The sequence below is a fragment of the Botryllus schlosseri genome, chromosome 1 (assembly GCF_051294905.1).
Source record: "Botryllus schlosseri isolate E-star chromosome 1, Bs_hap1, whole genome shotgun sequence".
NCBI lineage: Eukaryota > Metazoa > Chordata > Ascidiacea > Stolidobranchia > Styelidae > Botryllus > Botryllus schlosseri.
Window position 1 is genome coordinate 40,177,528 of NC_137236.1, and position 24,463 is coordinate 40,201,990.

The 24,463-nt window shown below is 39.4% G+C and overlaps 2 protein-coding genes across 2 annotated transcripts in view; one reads left to right on the forward strand and one right to left on the reverse strand.

Annotated features, from left to right (window-relative positions):
- Window positions 1-24,463, reverse strand: part of LOC145436443 (uncharacterized) — a 512,022-nt gene that overhangs the window by 118,072 nt on the left and 369,487 nt on the right. The window lies entirely within an intron of this gene.
- On the forward strand, window positions 3,746-5,648 carry LOC145449687 (uncharacterized). The gene has a single exon (XM_080328098.1). It carries the CDS (start codon window positions 3,832-3,834, stop codon window positions 5,281-5,283), a length of 1,452 nt encoding a protein of 483 aa, XP_080184224.1. The 5' UTR covers window positions 3,746-3,831; the 3' UTR covers window positions 5,284-5,648.

A 24,463-nucleotide genomic window follows, 5' to 3' on the forward strand; every position in this document is an offset into this window, starting at 1 on the left:
TGGGGGACGATAAAGAAAAATGGCTTCGCAGTAGATGGTGTAGTATTAGGGCACATCCTTAAGGAGTATTCAGTGCAGATTAACAGTCCACAAAATATGTTATATCCTGAAATTTTTGGTCGCGCTATGCGGTTAACCGCAGGTATTTTCACTATCTGATATCCGGATATTTTTCTGCCGGTTAACCGGATAAAAAAGAATCGTTGCTAATGCATTTTACACGTTTTAGTAAGCTTCAATAAGTCGTATTCAGTGTTGGCGCGGCCGATTAACGAGAAGCGTGTTGCCAATTAGCGAGATGTGTCTGTACACATTGCACAATGTAATGTGACGCGATCTCCTGCTGAGAAGATCGTTAAATTAGGTCATTGATTGCCGCGCGCTCGGCTATCGTCTCTGGCCTGATTTATCGCGTCTTCAACAAGCCGATAGTTCCACTGGATTGAAGAATCGCATCTGCAATAGGTGTTACTGTGGGCCATTTCATGTTAATCTTGGGGGGTTCAATAATTTAGGAGCCATACTTGTACTCGCTAGATGGCGTATGCTTGACGATACTTCCTGGTCTGGTCTAAGGGAATATTCTGGATATAGCTGTGATAGGGTACAGTTTGTCAATAGTAATTGGCCCACCGGACGTTCCCTCACTGTATCTACCGATCTTGTTTGGACAATATCTTATTCGCGCTACTACTGTGTCGTATTATAATTTGGATATAAGGAAATTCGATCAATTGGAACTTCAAGCAATATACTTTTCTACCGTACTTCAAGATCGCGTATATTTGCATCGGGAAACTTATAGGACTTTGCGGCGCTGTAAGTTCAAGGGAAGACAGCTTACACAGAATCACATAGGCAGTTCAGCGACCGCAACAGTAGATACAGCTAAAGGTCCGGTCGTGGAGTAAATACACTGAACGGCCAGGAAGCGGAACAGTAACACAGGACGGCTATCGGTACATAAGGAAAGGACAATTCCATATTCTGTGGATTGGTGCCGGTAATAGGACTTGCTTCATTCATACTGATATTGGAGAAAAGGACACACTTCTGTTCAAGAAAACAGTAAGTTCATGTACTCTGGTTTTAATAATGACTCCTGGAAGAAATAGGAAGAAGTCTGGAAAGGCTTCTCGCGGTGGCCGAAATGGTGTTAATTCAAGGAATTCTACTTTGGTGGGTGAAGATAACGTAGATTCGGATCCTAATAGAATTATGGCCGAGGATTACAAGCATGGCCACACCGTGATATCGGACAGGAGAACTAGAGGAACCTCCGCATTTATTGAAAACATGAAACAAGAGTTTGACTTCCGTGTCAAAGAGGTATTGCGACAGTGCAAATGTTTGAATGACCTGCTAGAGTCACGGGACGTTCGGGAATATGTTTCAGAAGCATATTTAGATATGCAAAAGAAGTTTGCTCTACTACAAGATTTTTGGATGGATCTTGAGCCTCGTCTAAGGCCAGAGGAATTGGAAGAAATTTCTCGTTCATTCAAGGATATACAAGATCATGTAGAAGAGACTGGCAACAACGCAAAGGATCATTTGGACGAATACAACGGCGAAGTGAAGGCGAAGTTCTCTGAGCCCACTCCAAGACGGAATAGGTTCGCTGTACTAGAAGATTCGAACTCTCCCGAAAGAGAGACTGCTCTGCTGGTTGAACAAATGAAACGGGACAACGAGCAGAAGATGAAGGACCTGTCTGCTCAGAATCAACGAGACTTGCAAAGGCTAATTGATAGAGGGCGGAAGTCGACACCGAGTAGTGTACTGGATAACACCGAAAATGTAATGGATAGAGCACCTAATAACGATGGTGCTCATGGGATATATCATGTTAATGCAAATCTGGATCAGGTTTTGAAGGAATTGGCTGTTTCGAATGCTATGTTGGCGCGATCGTGTGGTCTACCAGAAATTAAGGTTGGTGTTTTTGATGGCAATATTCTTGAATATTTAGCCTGGGAAACTTCGTTTGATGCATTGATTCAGTCGAAGACATGCAATGTGCATGAGCTCTTGAACTATCTAGAGTCACATCTATCTGGTGAGCCTAAGGAAATGATAAAAGGTTTACTGCTCTTGCAGAGTAGAGATGCCTATGAAAAGGCACGTAAGAGATTGAAAAATAGATACGGCAACGACAATGTAGTTGGGAATGCATTTTTGAATCGACTATCTTCTTGGCCAAAAATCAATGTCAAAGATGGGATTGGTCTGAGAAAATTTGCAGATTTTTTGGATCAAATCGCAGCAGCTGAGCAGAAAATACCTGCTCTTGGTGTTTTGAACTATGCTATTGAAAGTAATAAAATCATTGGAAAACTACCGCAATTTCTGAGAGGTAAATGGCGGGATGAAGTTTACAAATGGCGAAGTAAATATGGTGAGGCGTCATATCCACCATTGAAAGAAGTGGCAGGATTTATCGATGTCTGTGCCGAAAAGATGAATATTCCAGAATTGGATGATCTGGATTCACCAAATGACAAAGGAAAAATTGGCACTCCTGAAGTAGTGAGCAATAGAGACTCTTACAAGGGAAAATTTAAGGTCACATCGTTCTCGACAGAATGTCAGGACGACACGAGTGTTACAAGGACAAAGTGTTATTTTTGTGAAGAACCACATCACATTGATGATTGTGAAGGCTTTGGAAAGCTATCCCATATCGACAAACGGGAATTTATCATGAAACGAGGACTATGTTTTGGTTGTGGCTCATCGCAAGACCACATGGCCAAGTACTGTACAGCAAGAATAATTTGCAGGATATGCAAAAGGAGGCATTTGACATCTCTGCATGTGGAACCTGATGAGGTGGACTCGAAATGTACGCAAGTGTGCTCCCAGGAAGGACAGGAGGGAGGTAAGCAGAATACTATGATAGTCCCGGTTTATGTGAGTACTGCTGCCAATCCTTCCAAGAAGGTCAAATGTTATTGTGCACTAGATGGTCAAAGTAATCGGACTTTCATCATTGATGATCTAAAGGAAACTTTAGGACTGAAATCTGTAAATACCAAGTTACAGATGTCCACATTGTATAAATCTGGTGCAGTTATTAACTCAAGCAGGGTCACTGGAATAAAAGTTTCAAGTATCGATGAAACCTCTTCTGTCACTATTCCTCAAGTTTACACAAGAGCAGAAATTCCAATTCAAATTTCACAAATCCCTAAACCTCAGGTGGCAAGAGAGTGGGCTCATCTTCGAAGCATTGCGGATAAGATTATGCCCTATGACCCATCTATGAAAATTGGAATAATAATTGGCACTGATGTTCCTAACGCGTTACGTCCTCATGAGGTTGTAGCCGGTGATGATGAGGATCCGTATGGTCAACTATCTATGTTTGGTTGGGGAATTGTTGGTAATGTTTGTAAGGACTTGAAGGGTGAATCATCTAGCGTGGTATCGCATCATACTATTGTGAGAGAGGCACAAATGGAAGAAGGCTTCGAAACTTCAGAAGTTGTTGCTGAAGGGAATACCGCCTTTGTATACATGACAAAGGCGAAGGAAGTTATGTGTCCACAGGAAATCAATCATTTGCTAGAAATGGATTTCATCGAACATAGGAATTTGGAAGCTTCTTTGTCGGTCGAGGACAAGCGTTTTATGGACATCCTCTCAAACGGTGTTTCAAGGAGAGAGGACGGGCATTACGAATTCCCTCTGCCATTGAAATACGACAATGTTAGAGTGCCAAACAACAGACCTTTGGCGGCAAAAAGGGCTGTTGCAAACTGCCTGCAATTCAAAGACAGATTGAAGGGTTTGCCAATAAACAGTTCTCTCACTGTTGAAAGGTTGTCAATGGCAGAAAGGATCATCTTGAAAGACTTACAGAGCGAATTCTTTCCGGATGAATTGGAACGTCTTGACTCTGCATCAAAGTCGAAGGGTTCTACTGTAAAGAAAGACAGTCCTTTGTACAAACTAGATCCATTTGTGGACTGTGATGGCTTGATAAGAGTTGGCGGAAGAATCCGTAATAGCTCTTTGTCTACTGAAGTCAAGAATCCAATTTTGCTGCCTCGGAAATCTCATGTAACGGACTTGATCATTCGCCATTTTCATGGAAAGGTCAATCATATGGGACGTGGAATTACGCACAATGAGATACGTCAACATGGATATTGGATTATAGGTGGTGTGAGCGCTGTCTCTCAGCACATCCACCAATGCATAACTTGTCGGAAATTACGGAAACCATTATCGGCACAAAAGATGTGCGATTTACCAGAGTCGAGAATGGCTGAGCAAGGTCCATTCACATTTTGCTCGTGCGATTTCTTCGGGCCATTTGAAATCAAAGAAAGGCGATCCGTATTGAAAAGGTACGGAGTTATTTTCTCGTGTATGTCATCCAGAGCTATACACTTGGAGACGACTAACTCTATGGACTTGGATTCATTCATTAATGCATTGAGAAGATTTCTTGCAAGAAGAGGGCCGATAAAATCACTGTTGAGTGATTGCGGAAGCAACATCATTGGGGGAAAGAATGCTTTCCAAAAGGCGATGGGTGAGATGAATCAGAAAAAGGTCAGAGATTATCTCTTGTCTGAAAATTGTGATCTGATAGAATTCAACTTTCACGTGCCAAAAGCTAGTCATATGAATGGGAATGTCGAACGCCAAATTCTTACGGTGCGTCGTGTTTTGGAATCATTGCTTTGTCAAATAGGTTCACATTTGGATGATGAATCACTCAGAACCTTTTTCGCAGAAGTAGAAAATGTGGTAAATTCAAGACCACTAACTGTTATCAATTTGGGTGATGTCAATGCGCCAGAACCATTGACACCGAATCATCTGTTAACGATGAAACCAAAAATTTTGTTGTCACCTCCAGGGGAATTTGGCAAGCCAGATCTCTATGCAAGAAGGCGCTGGAGAAGAACACAATACGCTGTGAATCAATTTTGGTTCAGATGGAGAAGGGAGTTTTTACCTGGCATGCAACAACGCACTAAATGGAGCAAAGTTAGTCGAAATGTTCGCGTGGGAGATATTGTTATCGTTCATGATGATGACCTTCCGCGAAACTCTTGGAAATTGGGAATCGTACACTCGGTTTCGAGTTCGACAGATGGGCTGGTGCGAAAGGCCAAGATACGCATCGCCGACCGTACTATTGATCAGCACGGAAGAAGAATCAACGATGTGCAGTTTTTGGAGCGACCTATCCACAAATTGGTCGTGCTTCTCGCTGCAGAGGAAGTTACCGAGGATTCCACCGACGAGGAGCCACTAATGGACTAATGTTTTACTTAATTTGCAAAAAAGTTCTTTGTCATTTTATAACTTTTTTGGGGGGGTATGTTACTGTGGGCCATTTCATGTTAATCTTGGGGGGTTCAATAATTTAGGAGCCATACTTGTACTCGCTAGATGGCGTATGCTTGACGATACTTCCTGGTCTGGTCTAAGGGAATATTCTGGATATAGCTGTGATAGGGTACAGTTTGTCAATAGTAATTGGCCCACCGGACGTTCCCTCACTGTATCTACCGATCTTGTTTGGACAATATCTTATTCGCGCTACTACTGTGTCGTATTATAATTTGGATATAAGGAAATTCGATCAATTGGAACTTCAAGCAATATACTTTTCTACCGTACTTCAAGATCGCGTATATTTGCATCGGGAAACTTATAGGACTTTGCGGCGCTGTAAGTTCAAGGGAAGACAGCTTACACAGAATCACATAGGCAGTTCAGCGACCGCAACAATAGGCCATGTGCAGTGTACACACTATTCCATCGCTGGCCTGCACAATCGCATCTTGATTGGCTTGGTGCTCACGATATTATCGTTGACCTACACAATCGCATCTGCAATAGGCCTACGAACGATATAATCGCTGGCCTAACCATCTCGGACCCAGCATGCATTGGCTCCTATCTCTCCATGGCTTGTTGACGATATGCCGTTAAGTGTATTCTAATTAGTGATTCTGAGAGTGACACCGCGAAACTGAATGACATCGAATGTTCGCAAAAATGTGCGTGCGTGCAAGCGTAATTGATTTCCGCTGATGATTAATTCGAAAAAAAAAGATCGAAACCCCCTGATTTCATTTCAATCCCCCTACATTTTCGGCTGGCTGCGTGCCTGATCACGTGAATTAGAGCGAGGTATCATGTCGGCATCAATTCCAGTATCAGCTAGTCGTCTTTCTAGTACTCCAAACCTAAACATAAGGATGGTCAAAAGGATGTAAAGCCGTTGAAGTTTCCGGCGTACGACCTGCCAACCTTTTGACTCTCTACGAAGCGCTGATTTCTATACAGCCCACTTCTGTGGAAGCTGAAAAAGCATTCAATGAACGTGGACTCTTTGTTACAAAATTCCGGTCCCGGCTACAGGATCCCACAATTGATGCATCTGTGCTTTATAGAGAGGGCATTGCAGAAGCAGTGAACATTAAATTTGCGTGGTTTTTCTCGTATTCGCACATACTGCGCGCGTAGGTAGGTACTCTACAATAACACTGTGTAATGATTTTGCGATCCGTTTTACATGCAGACCTAATGAAATCGATTGTCTTTTAGCAGTTATTATCCGGTTAACCGGTTAGATAAATTCCAAAATATCCGGATATATCCGTTATCCGGATAGTGAAAATTATTGATATCCGAACTAACCCTACTGTGCACGCATATTTTCTGTACCACCATCACTGCCGTTTGTTATGTATTTTGGTTCGATGAAAATAAAGACTCTCTCTCTGTACACGATTGAAGACGGCGTGACTATCAAATCATGAAACAAACTCACTCAACATAATTCATTTCGTGTAAGTCATCGAACGGTACGTACCGTTGTTTGCTTTGTAAATTTTGCAGTATAACAGCTGAGCACAAAGGCCCAAATTGTTCAACAGCGAATATTCGTAGACAAGTCAAGTATCATTTTACAATAGTACAGTTGCACTCATTGTCGCTCAAAACACCAAGGACAAAAATAAAGTACGTCTCTTCCATTTCCATTGCATTTCCATATGCATGATATTTGTTCAAATTAGCCCACGAGTTTTGAAGGCCACGCTAATCATTTTTAAGTGTTCGTAAATCAAGCATACAAATTCGCGGTAATTTTTGCAAAATGACGATTCAGGTAGTTATTTCCCAGTAACCATATCAACTGCGACTTGATTTTAGATTCAGATGGTAACTTGTTTTATATCCATTGGAAATATATATTTCCCATGAGTATAAAATCCTTTCCTTTGGCTAGCTTCGCATATGATCCAATCAGCACCGAGTTACTACTGATTATACAATGTCGCATACATTGATCTCATTAAACGAGATATATGTTGGCGCAAGTCACCAAGCAATATGATTTGTTTGTTTCCGTTGCTTTCGCAACATTGCGTGGACGTTGGCGAATTGACATTGTTACATATTTACTGTGAGACAACTTCGAACTTTGTAACGTCGAATTCATGGCGATACAGAGTTCGTAACATAAAACGGCCATGTGCAAGCTTCCATTACAGAATGAAATGTCCACGAATTATTTAAATGCTACGCCGAGCAATACCGTTTGTGCTGGCGATGCGGTTGCCCTCTTGGATCCCTAAAATTATTCAAATTGTAAATCCAAATTACCCGCAGCCTTTGAAGTTTCTTCGATATCATTAGGGATGGGAAAACAATTACTGAAAATCAAACGGAATATCATATTGGAGATAAGTTATAGGATCTTCCCCGGTATTTCAAATTCTCTGTGTATTCAAATAAATTTCTCATTCCAGTAGAGTTTGTTAACACATTTCAGATAGCGGAATCTCCTCAATGTCAGCGGTAGTGGCAATCTTATTCAGTATTCCGATAAGGCAGTGTACTATCCCGACAGTATCAAAGTATAAATCCTATGATATTGTCTGTAAATTAGTGGCTATTAACATGGTTTTACCGATACTTGGACATTGAATTATATTCAGTTCCTACCAAATAAGATTTCATCTCATGGCTATGGCGTACCAGTACAGCGGAATGGGCTCGTTTCGCACTACACACTACACAGCTTACCTGTAGCATTTGAAGGAAACCAGAAATGAGGTTAGAATTGAAATATAGCATCGGAACAATATACCAACGTAAATGCATACACCAATGACTTAGTTTTCACATGAATGGTTTAGACCAGTGGTTCCCAACGTGGGCGATATCGCCCCCCAGGGGGCGATTTGGCGATCTAGGGGGGCGAAAATGACGAAGGGGGCGATAGGGGGGCGAAAATGGACTAAGGGGGCGACGGGGGGCGAAAATAGCGAAGGGGGCGATAGGGGGGCGATGACGCGTCAAAACGGCTGACCTTTTTTTTTTTTTTTTTTTTTTTTTTTTTTAGTCATCCACCTAGCAATTCGGAGAGAAAAAAGTTTGTATGCCGAATTATCGGTGCACAAAATTTGGGGGGCGATGATCGGTGTTGACCTTGAAAAGGGGGCGATGGGTCGAAAAAGGTTGGGAACCACTGGTTTAGACGTAAGAAAGTGCGAGGCGGGAATTTTTTTGTAGATAGCAGGATTTCCCTACAGTCTTTGATAATTAATATGCGTGTTCCTATATATAAAAGTGTAGCGATAAGCGTCACCATCGCCACTACCAGCTCGACATGACGTGTTTGGAATTACAACTAAAAAGTCCATATGCATCACCGCCCTAACTGCGATTAGAACTCTGGGCCTAATTTCAAAGTCATTCAACTCCTTCATACTGACAATTTAACGTACAGAGCCTGCGCATTATGCGCAGTCATTTAATTGTAAGATCGGTAGCTGTCACGCAACAAATATTCGTTCTAGGCATTACGACATCAATATATAATTTGCTAATCATTGGTGAAATATTGCGCCGAGCTACTTTCTTGAAAGTTGACAATTGTACGGTTTCTTGCTGAAATGACTCTGATAACTGACTGGCCGTGACCTATCTTCTGATAACTAGCAATTGCATTCGCTGCTGTATATTGATAATTTGTAAAGGCGAAACAAAACACACGCTCTGCAATAATTGGTTAGCAATCAACAATATCGTAATATGATAGTCGAATAGTTCATCGGTCGCCTCTTCGATCGGTGGCGGACGGTTATTTCTTTACAATCAGCAAACATTCCGCACTCCAATAAAGCAGAGGAGAGCGACCGAGCATTGATCTCGTATGGACTGCGATATGATACATAATGCTGACCTCATTACTGAGCTAGGCAAGGCTTTACGATTTCGCTTCATTTCAGTTCTTTTTGCAAAACCTCATCGACGAGTCAACCATTCGAAATTCTATCAACGAGTGGACCATTCCAAATTTTAAATTCTATATTTAAGTATAAGTTTCGAACACTTGTTAATCGTCATTGGCAAAGCAATCTATTTCGTTCAGTTGTTGACAAATTAGCCATGAATAGCCAAGAATTACGCACCAACTTTTAAATCATAAATCGAGCTCAGCCATAAGAATATATGCTTGACATCGAGTGATATATGGTTTGTTTGTTTCAGTTGACATTCCAAGATACCGTGGGCTTGCGCGCTGCGTAGCCTACATTGGGTCGCTATAATTTAACTTTGCAGCGTCTTATGCCAAGTCATCTGGAATTCCTAATGCACAACATCGAATTCGTACTCAAATTAGTACGGTTTTAAAATATTTCAGCTCATGTGAAATATGTTCGTAGCGGAAAAGTTCGTGTGACTGACTTTGTTCGCCGAACGATTATTTCATTTCGCTAATAATCAGGAGTTTCGCAATGCTATTCCTGTGTCTGTTTACCTGTCCTCATAAGCTTGCTGTCCTCTCGAAGTTGCCACACCAGAACGATTAATATTTGCTTCTGATGAACGTAAGTAGAAACATTTGGGTATACAATAGATTGGGAACAATGAATTTATTTTGCTGTACCGAGAAAAGAGGAAAAATGAAACGTTCGACCAGCATCCAAATTTTCAAAATACCTTCGTGTGCCACAGCGATGATGGAGTAGGCTACTGATACATGTAATGATACTGTATTAGCAAGAAATGTAACGTGAAATGTATCCGAAAATTAGTTGCTGAGAGAAATGCGGGCACGTTGATATAGACATGGCAAATTCGGAACAAATCGTGCGTCAGAGACGTCGCAAATGAAGCATCTCAGAACAGCGCCAAAACGAAATAAATTGAATACCTTCATGTAACGACACAACCTCCGGTGAAGCAAACAAGTATACCAGTTTCGAGAGCGGTAATCTATATATAACGAATCGCGCGTTATATTGTACATCATTCCGGTGTATACAAATCACCCATGAATACCAGGTGAATGCCTTTTCGAAAAAGCTAATCAGAGTAGTTGCGTTATATTGCATGATAAAGCTGTTCGTATGGCGCGTTGACACAGAATACGTGGTAAGATAACGCCACTACTCTGATTAGCTTTTTCGAAAGGGTTATATTTACAATATATAGTAGTGGTCTAAAAATCGGTCAACCTAGAAAAATTTCTTAAGAAGACTTGTTATATATTTGTTGGAAAGATAATTTTATCAGCATTTCAATAGTATGTTATGACATTTTTTTAACCTTAGGGTAAGAGTTATGACCAAAAACGTGCCAAGGGGTTAAAATTGAAATTAGGGGAAAAGGTTAACATAAAAATATGAACAAAAGGCTAGGAATTTACGAATTACCAACAAAAAAGCAGGACATAGATGTGAAAGTTATAAATAAAACAGAAATATATACCTTTTCAGGGAGTAAGAATGAGCAAGACGTAAAGGGGGGGGGGAGGGGTCAGTAGAGTTGTCCTTGTTCATTATAACTTCATTATGTTATTGTTTACTTAATATGGTCGGTTTTATTTACCTTGCTTGTTTTTTTTTAAATAATGCATGGTCAAAAAGAAACAGCAATTTGTGTTAAGTGTAGAAAAGGCTATCGCACTGGTGATTCACTGTGTCATGTTGAAGCTTATTTCTGCGTGAGTGATAGTAACACAAACCCTTTGGACTAGGGGGGTTGCATTTAAAACCAAAATCAAATAAAAACAAACATGTTTAAAACAAGGCCCTAATTTAAGAAATTTTTTTTTGAAGCCATGACGTCATGAATATTCAATATGGACGTCACAATGGATTGAAATTGACAATTGAAAATATAGGGTAAATATAGCTCCTTTGACGAAATATCTGTACTATGACTGCTGAACCGACTATTTTCAGGATTCCAACCATCCCATATCGATATACGTCGGCTAAATCGGGTGGTAGGCCTAATTGTCTGTGGGCTCATACACCATGTTTTTGAGAAGTATTTACACAATTATGGCATAATTTTACAACTTAAAAAAACACGATTTTTCATAAATCTTTTGTTTGAAACACTGTTTAAAACATGTTCTGAACAAAATGTTTTAAAACACCGTTTTTTTTTAAATATAACCATCATTTGGACACTATACTTGCCCATGCTTTGAATCTGGATTGTGAAACGCTGGTCGCAAGCTTTGCAGAAAAATAAATAAAATGGTCATATTACGTACATCTACACATCATGCCGTAATTCCTTGAACAACCATGCGAGATCCGAGAAACGTTTGTGGTGGCTTTATCAAAACAACTAGAGTTGAATGGTTTCAAAGTTCATTTGTTCCCTAGTGATGTAGATACAACAGCAGTTCAAGTTGCTTTTGATTCGGTAGGTGGAACACCTGTAACTGTGTACTCCGACGATACTGATGTCATTTGCTTGCTAGTGCATCATGCTATGCATCGCGACTATCCTGATATCTTCTTAACTAGGCATGTTTCAGTTGTTGCATGATCAGTTAGTGCAAGTTGATACAAGCCCTAGTTCCAATTAAATATGGTTGCTGATTTGTTCGTGTTGAAGGTTTACAGAGAAAAATGTATGCGTCGATCGAAATTTATTTTATACCCCCTAAAGCAGTAAACATATCTCAGAGACCCCAAAACTCGCGCACTTCGAAATTTTTTGTATGCGAGGAAAGATGCTGCCGGCCTGCAATTGTAGACAAATTCACGGTATTACCATGGAGAATATATCAAGTATTCTCGGTCCCCCCCCCCCAGTGATCCATCGGTACCACATCTCTCCAACTTGTTATTCGCTCATGCATTTACGGGCTTCGATACAACTTCAGCAATTCATAAAATCGGCATTTTGCGTTAGCCGAGAAGATACATCCTGCGATTTCTTATGTAGTCACCTCCGATTATCTGTTGAAAGAATGCAATCAACTTCCTCCAACCAAATATACTTGGATATTTACTGACTTTTAGTAATTTTCAGACCTATTCTTTTCGTCTTCTACTTGAAGTAGTGTTCATGTGTCTTAGAAATTACTACTTCTACTGTTAATTGAGAAAATATAAGGCATTACTTCAGCTACTTGAGTAGCAACGCCGATGACTTCTACAAACTCTAGTTAAGTGGTTCTAAACCTGGGGTGATTACCCCAAAGGGGTAATTCAAATTGCCAGTAGTAGTGCGGATCATATATTGTTACGCATACTGGTGAATTGAAAGACCACGAGGGGCGTATAAGTTCAGTTTTACACCTATAAATATTGCACACTTATAAATATTGCACACCTATAAATATTGCAGTAACAATATCGTAAAAATAAAGTTGTTAGTATTGAAAAGTGTTGTGGTCTAGTCTAGTCCGAAAAATTAGAACTAGCATCATCAAAATGCCTTTGAAGAAAAGAGGGGAAGATATTGGAACCTTTTGGGCTCGACTTCAAAATGACTAACCAATCTTCGTCACAATGGCATTGAACTTTCTGATTGCATTTCCTTCAACTTATTGTTGTGAAATAGGATTTTCTGCAATGGTATATATCAAAACAAAATAAGTTTGTGATTGACAATTACATGATATACTGTCTAGTATCTAGGGATGGTGTGAACGCGAGGTTAATGTTCGCGTTCTGTGTGTGAACCTCAAAAATTTAGAGGTTCACGTTCACAGAGAAACCTTGGTAGGTTCTGTACTGCGAACATTTTTCATATATTACAATTTTGACTTCAGACTTCATTATAACATCTTTGGTAGAATTTTATTGCATTTTAACTAAGGGCCACTCTATGCATGACACTGTCAGCATAAAAAATCAGCACTAAACGATCATGCACCTTGACAATCTCAAAAATTTTACTAGCTTTGTTGCAAAAGTTTGCTCGAAATACCCAGTTTTTCGTTTGTGTATGTTTCGTGACTCTCTGGTGTGAGCTTGTCCCACTATCACACAACATCAAGAGCGAAATACACTATACATGTAACTGGTCAGCAAAACATGTTGATTCAACCAATCAATGAAATTGATATCGCTGTCTGATGTAAATATTCTAGCAGGCGTACGCGGTCAATCGTGATTTCATATGTTCATTCTCTTCTAAAAAACAAATCCGTACGATTGGGGTATTGGCTAGGGTACTGCTTTATAACTTGTTGATGGGGTAATATCAGTAGCAAATATCGGAACCCGTTTTACACTCTGCTCAATATCAACGTAGCAATACTCGGACGCAGAATATATTGTTCGTCTGGCCTGGACCGTTAAGGCGTAAGCTTATATTCCCTTGCAAGTTATCGTCGAAATTGTTGGCAACGCGACGGTAGATATTGATTTTATCGGATCATTATATCACTTGATTGCCCCAGATGATACATTTGGCGATGTTTAAAACATCAATATTTATTTCAGCATTTTCGCATTTTGTGGCCCGAGTCGTCGATAGGCTATCACTTCACTGAAATGTAGGGTTGGAATTAGCAATCCAATATGATGTTACGTGATGTCATGAGGTTCACGTTCGCGTTCTCACAGAACCTTTTAGAGGCTCACAACATCCCAACTATTATCCTCCCCTTTGCGACGATGTGACTACTGGAAAACACTAAAACAGCATCAGCCTTCCCATTAACTTGATATTTTTAACTGGCATTTTAGTGAATATTATTACGTCACTTTGTACTATATTATAATTAGTCGAGTGCAAGCTGTAATTCTCATTTTTTGAAAAGGGGTAATTGCAACTCGTTATTTTCTTCTAGGGGGTAAGGTTATAAGAAAGGTAAGGAATCACTGCTCTAGTTCATAGTAAAATGTAAAAACCGCCAAAAATGTAAAGCTTTTTGTATTTAGAACTGGTGTTTAATATTGAAATACACAAATAAAAAGCCTCGATACCATTTAAAAGCATCACTAGAAAGTAACCAATGATCATCTCTGGCTCTGTTCCAGCATGGTATTTGGTGTGGGCCACATAATATCTTATGTCAAGACGGATGGACTGTCCTAGAACCTAGAGCTGTTACTAAGCAGTCTGCATTCATCTGGTTGTCTGTAATGGACGATGCAAAATAAGCCTTTTTATTTCGTTGCAATAAACCTAAGGAAAAACAGTTCAGAAACAGCTTTCATATCATTAAATTAGATGGATGAACTTGAATACTAAGCCGGACCACGCCCTTTCATCATAAATTGTACGTATCAAACTTGAATATCAAGAACAGGCTTGATTCAAGTAAAACTCCAATAATTTCACAAGTTAATTGACGAACGTGCTTAAGTGGATAATAATTATTTGCCAAAATGCGCTTTTGATTGCAATAGTGCAAAATGTATTACAATATCAATATTTAAAATTCATTTCTTTAACTGAATATTGTTCTAAAAGACAAACGCTATTTTTAATACTTGAAGGAAGTCTGATAACTGATCATGACGAAACGTGACTTACGAAGGTGCTTTGTTCAATAATACCCATGTTTTACACATATTAACTATATCTTGATTTTCAGGTGTTTTAAAGGCAAGTGAACGTGGTTCATAATATGGAGTGTCAAATTTTAAAAATTGAAAGTATTTGAGCCGATTTTATTCCATTTCAAACAGTCGCAGAACATTCACAGAGCCGTAACTCTGGTCTTAAGCAAGGTGTTATAATAGCGAGTGATGATATCGCTTACTAGGTTGGCATATTCTCCTTATTTAATAAGTCGTAAAATATCTTATTGGTATTGACGTTAATTTGGATGAGTTGAAACTCTAAATTGTGAAATTTGAAAATTGAATTGATGGATGGCACGAGCTTGATACCGCTACACTATATACATCCCCCATTCAAACGAATACAATGTAATTGTCTAATAAAGGGGACATCGACCTTTACTTCGTCATACTGAGTAGAGTGCAAACAAATGCTGTGTTTTCAAACTGGAACGTTACATTTGGTGTTCGACCACGAAACAATTAATTCGGGATTTGTTTATCTTGTAAGCAATTGACCAACGCCACTTCGTGACAGGTGCCACCATTTACAGACTAATAGGTTCAAATTATCGTCGAATTTGACAGTTGGTATCTCAATTTCACAATAAAAAGTGGGTAAAAGAATAAGACATTATACCTATGGCTATCCTCTCGTAAATTATTTGTATGTTTCGGAGTCATTTCAGGATTGGATATAGAAGGCAAGCAAAAAAACTTACGAACTGTGCGGATCACATACGTAGTAGTGATACGTAGTAGTAGTCGCCGCGCGGATCGGATATTTGGTAGCGTTTGACACCAAGATCTTGGCGAACCGTCATCATGTTCGGTAACAATCATAGTAGCTTTACCATTTAAAGATGAATCTGAATCTTCGGGATACACGGTAATCTCAACAATCAAAATGATTGAATTTTAAAACCCCATCACTAGCTGTATGCCAGACATGGGGTAGTCGCGATTAGAAATCGTAATCGATTACGACGATTACAGCATTTCCAAGTAATCGTAATCGCAATCGATTACATTACGATATGGGTTCGCTGCATATCTGATGTCAAGTCGCGCCGGGTGCGAAAATTAGGGGCACGCAATTTATAACTATAACATCTTCAAGCGGGCCCGTTGTTGTTATTACTTTTGTATGATGTTAATTCGTACTATATGTAGTCAAAATATATTGATGTCGCTCAGACGTAGCAGACTATAAGAAAAATAAACGAAAAAATTTCGTGAGACCCACCCAGAAATGGTTATTTCTGCACGACGCGCCTTATTTTCCTCAGTAGGTGTCCCTGGTGGCATTTGTATCGTGGGCTCGGATTGAGAAGACAGGACTATTCATCGCGTTCATCCAGCGCGTCTATGGACAATCGACAAATACACAACGTTTCGTCTAAGGTCTTCATTTGGTTGCATGTCTTGATGTGTCGCGGAGTAGTAGGCTATCAACCTGCCTCGAAACGCCTGTTTCTATAAATCATGCAATGAGCACTTATGATATAGACAACAAATGACATCTCGGGTAAAATGATCTTCGCTCACGAGACTTTTTCATCGCAATCGTTATAATTGTCTTTAAAAGATAAGTTCAAACTCGCAAAATAAATGTAATCATGAGTAATCGACTACTTGGTGATTTTACTGTATTCGTAATCGTAATCGCGGTATTTATAAGTAATCGTAATCGCAATCGATTACATTCATGAAGTAATCACCCCATGTCTGGCTGTATCACGGTGACGTCAAAGTCGTAATGCCGTTTTTGTATATAAAAGAATATTCGAGAAAGTTTGTGTAGTTCAAGAAGACGTATATTTATACCGTATCTTTGACGACTTCCATTCATTTACATGGTACAAGCGACACCTGGAAATATATCACCTGTGGCTGCTCGATTGGGCTTTACAAAAATAACCTTTTTTCCGGACTCCGCGGATTTACCTACTAAATTACTAAATTGTAATATGGCCAAAAAAGATGCACAACAAATTCTGCTCAATTTCAACCAGCCGACGCCGCGTCAGAGCCAAATGAAAATGTTGAATTCATAAAGTGTTTTTTTTAAACTTGACTATTAATGCAATGTAATTGTTAAGTTGCATACAAAACGACGCAAAAGAAATTTGACGCAATTCCTGCCCGTAGAAGCGAAGGTGTTTTAGTTCTCTTCCATAATCCCGGCATTTCCCACCATCGATGCTATGTTTGGGAATCCAAAACTTTCAACTGCAGTAATATCGCTTGTACCGGTTGGAAGTTAGCAAAAATGATTTTTAGTTATACATCTTTCTCTTTTGCAGCCAAATATTTCATGGGGTTGACAGTAAAATTTGAAGACAATTTTTTTTTGAATAAAATTAAAACCGTAAATTGTCTCTGCCGAGGCATCGCATTCGGCTGGTTTTGTTTTGGTTTTATGCATTCATTTTTGAACAACCCTACTGTACAATGTACAATACGATCCTAGCTAATACCAAGCAGATTGTGGTTAACAATGGGCATTCGGATATACATTTGAATTTCATACGGTAAAGTGCGAATGGCAAGACTAGTTTCGGCGGTAAAGTTGACGCGCACAACTCGGGGAGCCAAAGTAAATGCTACCAAACAATGTAAAGAATTTCAGTAGAAGTGAGTAAAATATGCATACGACTATGGAACAGCCGAGGATTTTGGTAAGTTAAAGTCTCTAAAATACTCAGGGTTGAGTTAAAGTGTTCGCTTACTGGTCCGTATAGTTATAAAAGTCTAATTCCGACTTCCTCTCGATAGGTATCGTACACACATATCTGTTTACCTCAAACCGCCACATTTAGGAAGGTAACTTTATTCGTGAGTCAAAAAAACTAGCGAGACTTTTTACTGCCACAAAGTTATTACGAACCACTGGATGTTCTAGTAATTTCGAATAAATCTGTTGATTCAGTCATCAATTATGTAAAGAGTGGTACAGCATCATTTACTAGAGAGTGAAATTTATTGCTGTTTGCCAACGATCAGCGTGTACATATTATGAATGAGGAAGTGTTCTTTTCTTTGTAGTCGCATAGAAGGTACATATTTGAGCCTACCTCATCACCAATACTATTCGAGACTGACCGGTCGCGTATGATTTTGGTAAGTATATTATATCAAGATATGATATTTATTTGGTCACTAAGCTATTTAGTATTTTAGTTTCCCGCTATAACACAATGAGAAGGTGACGATTGCCTGTTCAAAAACTGCACGTAGGGACGATCGATATTGTGGTGTTAAAGGTAGTTGCACGCAGTAAAACCGAACTTTTTGTTTGAGCACCATTTAGCTAAGCCGACTCTAAGCCTAACCCGATGTTTCACCCTAACTCAGTGGTTCCTAACTCTTATCACAATGTGACCCCTAAGAAGAAAATGACAGGATGCGATTACCTCTTTTCAAAAAATAACAAGTTAAAGCTGGCACTCAATTAATTGTAAAACAACACAAAGTGACGTCATAATGTACACTGAAATGCCCGTTCAAAATATCAAGTCAATGGGAAGGCTGATGCTGTTTTTGTGTTATCCAGTGGTCACATATAGGAAAGGGAATGAGGATAATAGAAATCATCGCATGCAACTGTGAATCGTAAATATAATATTGATATTTCGTTTTGATGGATACCATCGCAGAAATCCTATTTCACAGCAATAAGTTGAAGGAAATTCAATCAAGAAGTTCAATGCCACTATGACGAAGATTTGTAAGTCATTTTGACGGTGAACCCAAAAGGTTCCAATATCGTCCCTTCGTTTCTTGGAAGGCCTTCTGATGATGTAAGACACAATTGTGTGGCCAGACTATACCACTGCACTTTTCAATACTAAAAACTATATTTTCACGATATTGTTACTGTCTCATTAGTGTAAAGCTGAACTTTGACGCCCCTTGTTGTCTTCTAAAGCGTAAGAATATATGATCCACACTACAGCAAAATAAATTGGACTTCTCGCACTATACTAAACTACATTTGACCCTGTTATTCGTAATCACTATTGGTTCTGATTACTATGATATCACAGCAGGCATGGTGTGTTAAGTGAAACAAAAGATATGTAGCCTACAAGCCCGCAAAATATATGTTGGCCTACATTCATATTTACGTTTGAAAATATTTCATTGCAGCGTTATAATAATTCATAGGAAATGTCAATTTGAATTACCCCCGAAAATTGGTAAATTACCTATTTGAGGGTAATTAACCCCAGGTTAAGACACCACTGCTAACTAGTTTTGATTAGGATGAGTCGACTATAGACATCCTACATGGAGACTAAGCCGTCTCGGCGTTTTCAACTTGATAGCGTTTATTTAAAAGGTTTCCCATCTCCAGTTGTTCAACCTCGTCAAACTCTAGTGATCATGCACATGTACAATACCTGCCCAATTGCAGAACGCTAGCGTATGGAGTTGTAAGTGAAAATATTCTATAAGCATTACGACATGGACGTGCATTTCGCGTATATTTCACGAAATACTGCTCGTATACCCTCTCTTAAACATTAATAACCACAAAGTTATTAAATGAAGGAAATCCGATAACCAACCAGTCGCTACTCGTCTTCTCATTGACTAGCATGCGCCTTCACTAGACTGTAGCTACCGTGTTTGCTGATAAGTACTGTCACCCTGAAATCGATTAACTTAACATACGCTCGTCAAATGCGACGTAATTTCAGGTTGTAAACCCAATCGACAGTATCTCAATATGATCGTTGAGTACTTCATCTGCAGACTTTTATGTCGGTAGTTCAGCAACTGGTATTTAAAGGGGCACTGCACTCTAAAAATGATGTGGTCTCAAATTGAAGGGCAAAACGAAAGAAAAATTTTGGCCGCAGCCGTTTTCTTCAGAACGCCGCCGTAATGGAGCTGTAATGTATTGAAATTTCCAGAGTTGCAGCACGCTCCGGCAGTCACGCAGAGATCGAGCTTTATATCGTTGTCAGCCGATGTTATGAAGGAAATAGAATACACTAGGCCCGATTTTGACATAAATCTCCTGACTGGACAAGTGGACATCTTCCGTTGAACGCGGTATCTAAACCACCTTGGCGTGTACGACATATTTCCTTCATAACATCGGCTGACCACGATATAAAGTTCGATCTCTGCGTGACTGCTGAAGCGTGCTGCAACTCTGGAAATTTCAATACATTACAGCTCCATTACGGTGGCGTTCTGAAGAAAACGGCTGCGGCCAAAATTTTTCTTTCGTTTTGCCCTTCAATTTGAGATCACATCATTTTTTGAGTGCAGTGCCCCTTTAATATATAGTAAACATTCCCTACTATAATGAGGATACGAGAACGACCAAGTATTGATAACACTGGTCCACACATATTTTTAGGCATACAAAGTAAGAGTGGTTTGGGGGGTTCCGAAAGGCACTGATTCCGAATATGACCTTAGATTTTTTCAAATTGGCTCTTATTGTGGAGATAACCCATGGGGCTATTTTGACCAAAATCTCCCATTTTCGCGGTAATGACTTGATATAAAATCGGCTTAATCGTACTATAAAGTTTAGAAATTCAATCTACTTGTTATTTTTACACACAGAAGACTATTTTAAATCAAAATACAGCAACAGCACTATATTTAGGGGTAATAGATTTATCATAGTTACAGACTTTCATGGACATCATGTACATAAATAAACTCTAGTCATGTATATAAGTATTTATCTAGATACTCAAATAACGTGGCATTAATTCAATCAGTTTTACGTCAACCACCTATTGTAAATTTGAAATAATCAGTTGGAATACAATGTTATTGATATATTTTAAATCGAAATTGATTTTTGTACGATTTTCGCCTGTAAGCTATTTAGTGCAGTTTCTCGAAAGGCTCCGGCAATGGTCTGACATAATATGTTCAATGACTCGTCTCATCTTCCCTGGTATCTTTATTTTGTTGTTCTGATGTCTTGGTAGAACCTCTACCCTTGCTAATGAACAAGATGATCGGGAAATATATCAAGAGGACTGTTTGTAGTTGGGTGCTTTGTGATCATCTAAAAAGTTTTATTTACTACATCTTAGGAGAAATTATATGCTGTGAACTCTTCCTAATGTGAAATTGGAATCTTTCATCGGTATTCGAATATACCAGGTACCAGATTTAAGCTTCTCGTTTGATAGAGTTACCCACTTTGTTGACTCAGTGGAAAATTATCCATTTACCAGTCTAAAGAATGAGACACATATGAGTATTGTAGTTAAGCCTTTCAAGGACAAATTTCATAGTTTTATACTCCTCTTTAATCTTGGTAGAATGACCAATTGATAAAGAAGAATATTAATTTCCGTTGTACAAAAGTAAAATTTGTAGGCTTGACAAACTGCTTTTTTGACAAACAAATATTTCGCATCATGCCATGATAATATTGATGGAATGACTAAGAATGATATGGGTGTTCTTCATGGTCAATTAGCCATTTATGCGCTGTATAAAATTAGAAAAAACTACGATTTTCGTCCTACCAAGTGAAATATTTAAGGGTAAATAAAGTAATTTTGGGCTTTTTTAGGGTTATAAATATCTTCTGACAGTGAGTCAATCTGACAAAACTAATGTGATATTTGTAATCAGCAACCTCAGAAACCCCAGAAACGGCTCTCAGATGTTCTGCCTAAAAAATTGTTTTTCATTTTGTTGACCAGTGTAATTATTCGATATATCTTCCCATATGATCGACCAAAAAATTTCTGTAAGAGACCTCATTCCAGGCCGATTAACATACCTCGCGTTTTCGGGAAATGATCACTAACAGCCTGGCATGGCAGGATGGCGCGTAGCTTATTCATCAAAGCAATAAACTCATTTTTGTAATGTTTCCACGTGACACTGAGAAGAAATCGTGTGAAATACTTAACAATAGTATACATCAGTTGCGATCCACACAATCATATTGCAACAACTGCGAGGGAAGCGATGATATGTGCTCGTATACTAATTCACATAATTCACATTCTGACAGATAAATTGCTCGATTTATGTTCAGTACACCCTGTCCAAACAAATGTCTCATACCGAGCACATCGCATTTAAGTGCCTCGTAAAAATTACGCTGTCAAAAAATCATCGGTTTGCAAACTTTGCAGTGACATGTGATGTTTGCGACATCTCCGCACGACACGTAACCAATCACTAGGAATTAACATTGGAATTTACTATTCGTGTAAGTGGGTTGGTAACACCATTTCGTGACAGGCACTAACGCTGCAGTAGTTAACGTTCACACAATTCTTGAATATGACTGATCCTAGCTCACTTTTCACAGCATGCAATACGCAAGAGGAACAGCGATTCAAGCCTTAAAGTAACGTTTATATCATCTCTAAAGCCACTTTCAGGGTGAGGACTAAAGGTTATTATAAAAGGTTATTGTTCGTGCAAACGCGAGCCTTTTTGTAAGGTTCTGTGTGAATGCTAACGCGAACCTATGACCTCACGTGACGTCATAATGATAATTCCAACCCTACATTTTAGTAACGTGATATATTAATGTTCATTGGACACGATACCTAGCGACGAATCAGGCTATATTATGCCACAATGCTGAAGTAAATGCTGACTTTAAACGTCATTAAATGTATCACTTGTAGCGATCAAATGCTAAAATAATCCCGTAAAATCAATATCTTCCATCGCTTTGCCAACAATTTCAACGAGAACTTGTAAAGTTATATAAGCTCACTTGTCAACGGTCTAGACCTGACCTGAAAATGTATTCGGCACTGACAATTGCTACATGGATATTGAGCAGAGTGTAGATCGGGGTTCTATACTCACTACTGAGATCACCCCGTAAATAAGGTATAGAATAGCCGACACCCCAAATGCACGGATTTGGTTGTTATGATAAAATAAACATAATAAATCAAGATAGATCCTGTATGCCTGCAAAATTTGTTTACATTAAACAACAATGTATTCATTATATCAATCTCATATAGTGGTTGAACAGGCATCATTCGCTGACTACCAAGATGTAATAATGTAGGTTATTTCGTTCTTGATGTACCAGTTACCAATAGATTTTGGAACCCAAAGAGGGTTTTTGCACGTTTGTGTCTAGATGCGAACCTCGATCATTTACAGATTCGTTTTAACAAAACAATCTGGGTAGCTACTACCCAACGAACATGTTGGTAATGATCCGAATTTTGGATCAAAATGTTAGGAATTTCAAGTGCCTGTCACCGCCGCTACGTAGCGATGAAAACACGTTTGTGCTAAAGCGAACCGTAAACTTATATATCAGTAGTAGTTATCCAGGGTATCAACGAACCCCGGGGATTCGCTGAGAAAGTTTACGGAGTTCAGCAGGAGTCAAGACACACATCCAACTCACATGATTAGCGATGACGCGCCCGCTGGGCCCATCATTGCCTGCAGATAATTAGACGCGATCAGTAGTCGAATTGTATCCGTTGCGGTGGTACGCGGTTTGTAATGACGAACACAAGGAAGACTTGAGTCTAGAATTGAAACCGCGCCCATTTGAAATTCGGGCCTATCCCCGATAGTTATTGATTCATTTGAAATTGAGCACTTTGCACCCCGTTGATGCAAGGCAATTCCCAGGGTCAATCCTCGATAGGATTCGTTAGAGATTACAGAATTTGTAGAGATACATATTCATATCTCGGCTTTGACGACTTCATCTACATCGCAATGACGTATGCGTCATCTGAATATACATTACACATGACTGCACTTTGTACAGTGTACTCGTCGTTACCTAATACGAAGCAAATTATCCTCCACAAGAAGAAAAAACACGGATATATATTAGTTTTAATAATAATATTAATATATTAATTTAGAGTGCCGAATATAACAATATATCATTACTACACTAGGGCGCTATATACATAAAAGGCAATAAAATATAAAAGTAAACGATATGTATAAAAGACGGAGTGCATAGTTGTAGGGCGAAATGAACACTATATTGTAGTTCGAACGCTCGTGTGAATAAAACGGTCTTGATTTTGCGTTTGAAAGCATATAGCGAGTCACAGTCTGATAGAAAATGGAAGATTGTTCCACTGAATGCGGCGGCCGAGAAAGGAAAGGCTCTCTCGCCGTAGGTCGATATTCTGACTCTTGGAACTGACAAGAGTTTTTGCGACTGAAAACGTAGCGCTCTTCCGGGATTATTCAAGTTTTCAAGTTCGAGTTTATTCATAAAATTTTCATCACTTCAAAACATCACAAGACTGCAATACAGTGAATTATAGGAAGATGCCGAAACGACTGGGAGCAGTCTTAAGATCAGACACCGACCTGGGCCTAGGCCAGTGGTTCCCAACGTGGGCGATATCGCCCCCCAGGGGGCGATTTGGCGGTCTAGGGGGGCGAAAATAACGAAGGGGGCGATAGGGGGGCGAAAACGGACGAAGGGGGCGATAGGGGGGCGATGGCGCGTTAAGACGGCTATAATGGACACCAAACCCGCACCCCAAACCACCCAATTGGGGGTGGAGGGGGGCCCAAACTCGAAGGAGGCCTAAACTATTTCGTGAATTAACATAAATTGTAGAGTAATTTCTTAGTAATTCATGCAACTTTTTCAAAAAATCCTCGCGCGGGCGCGATTTTATATTTTCATA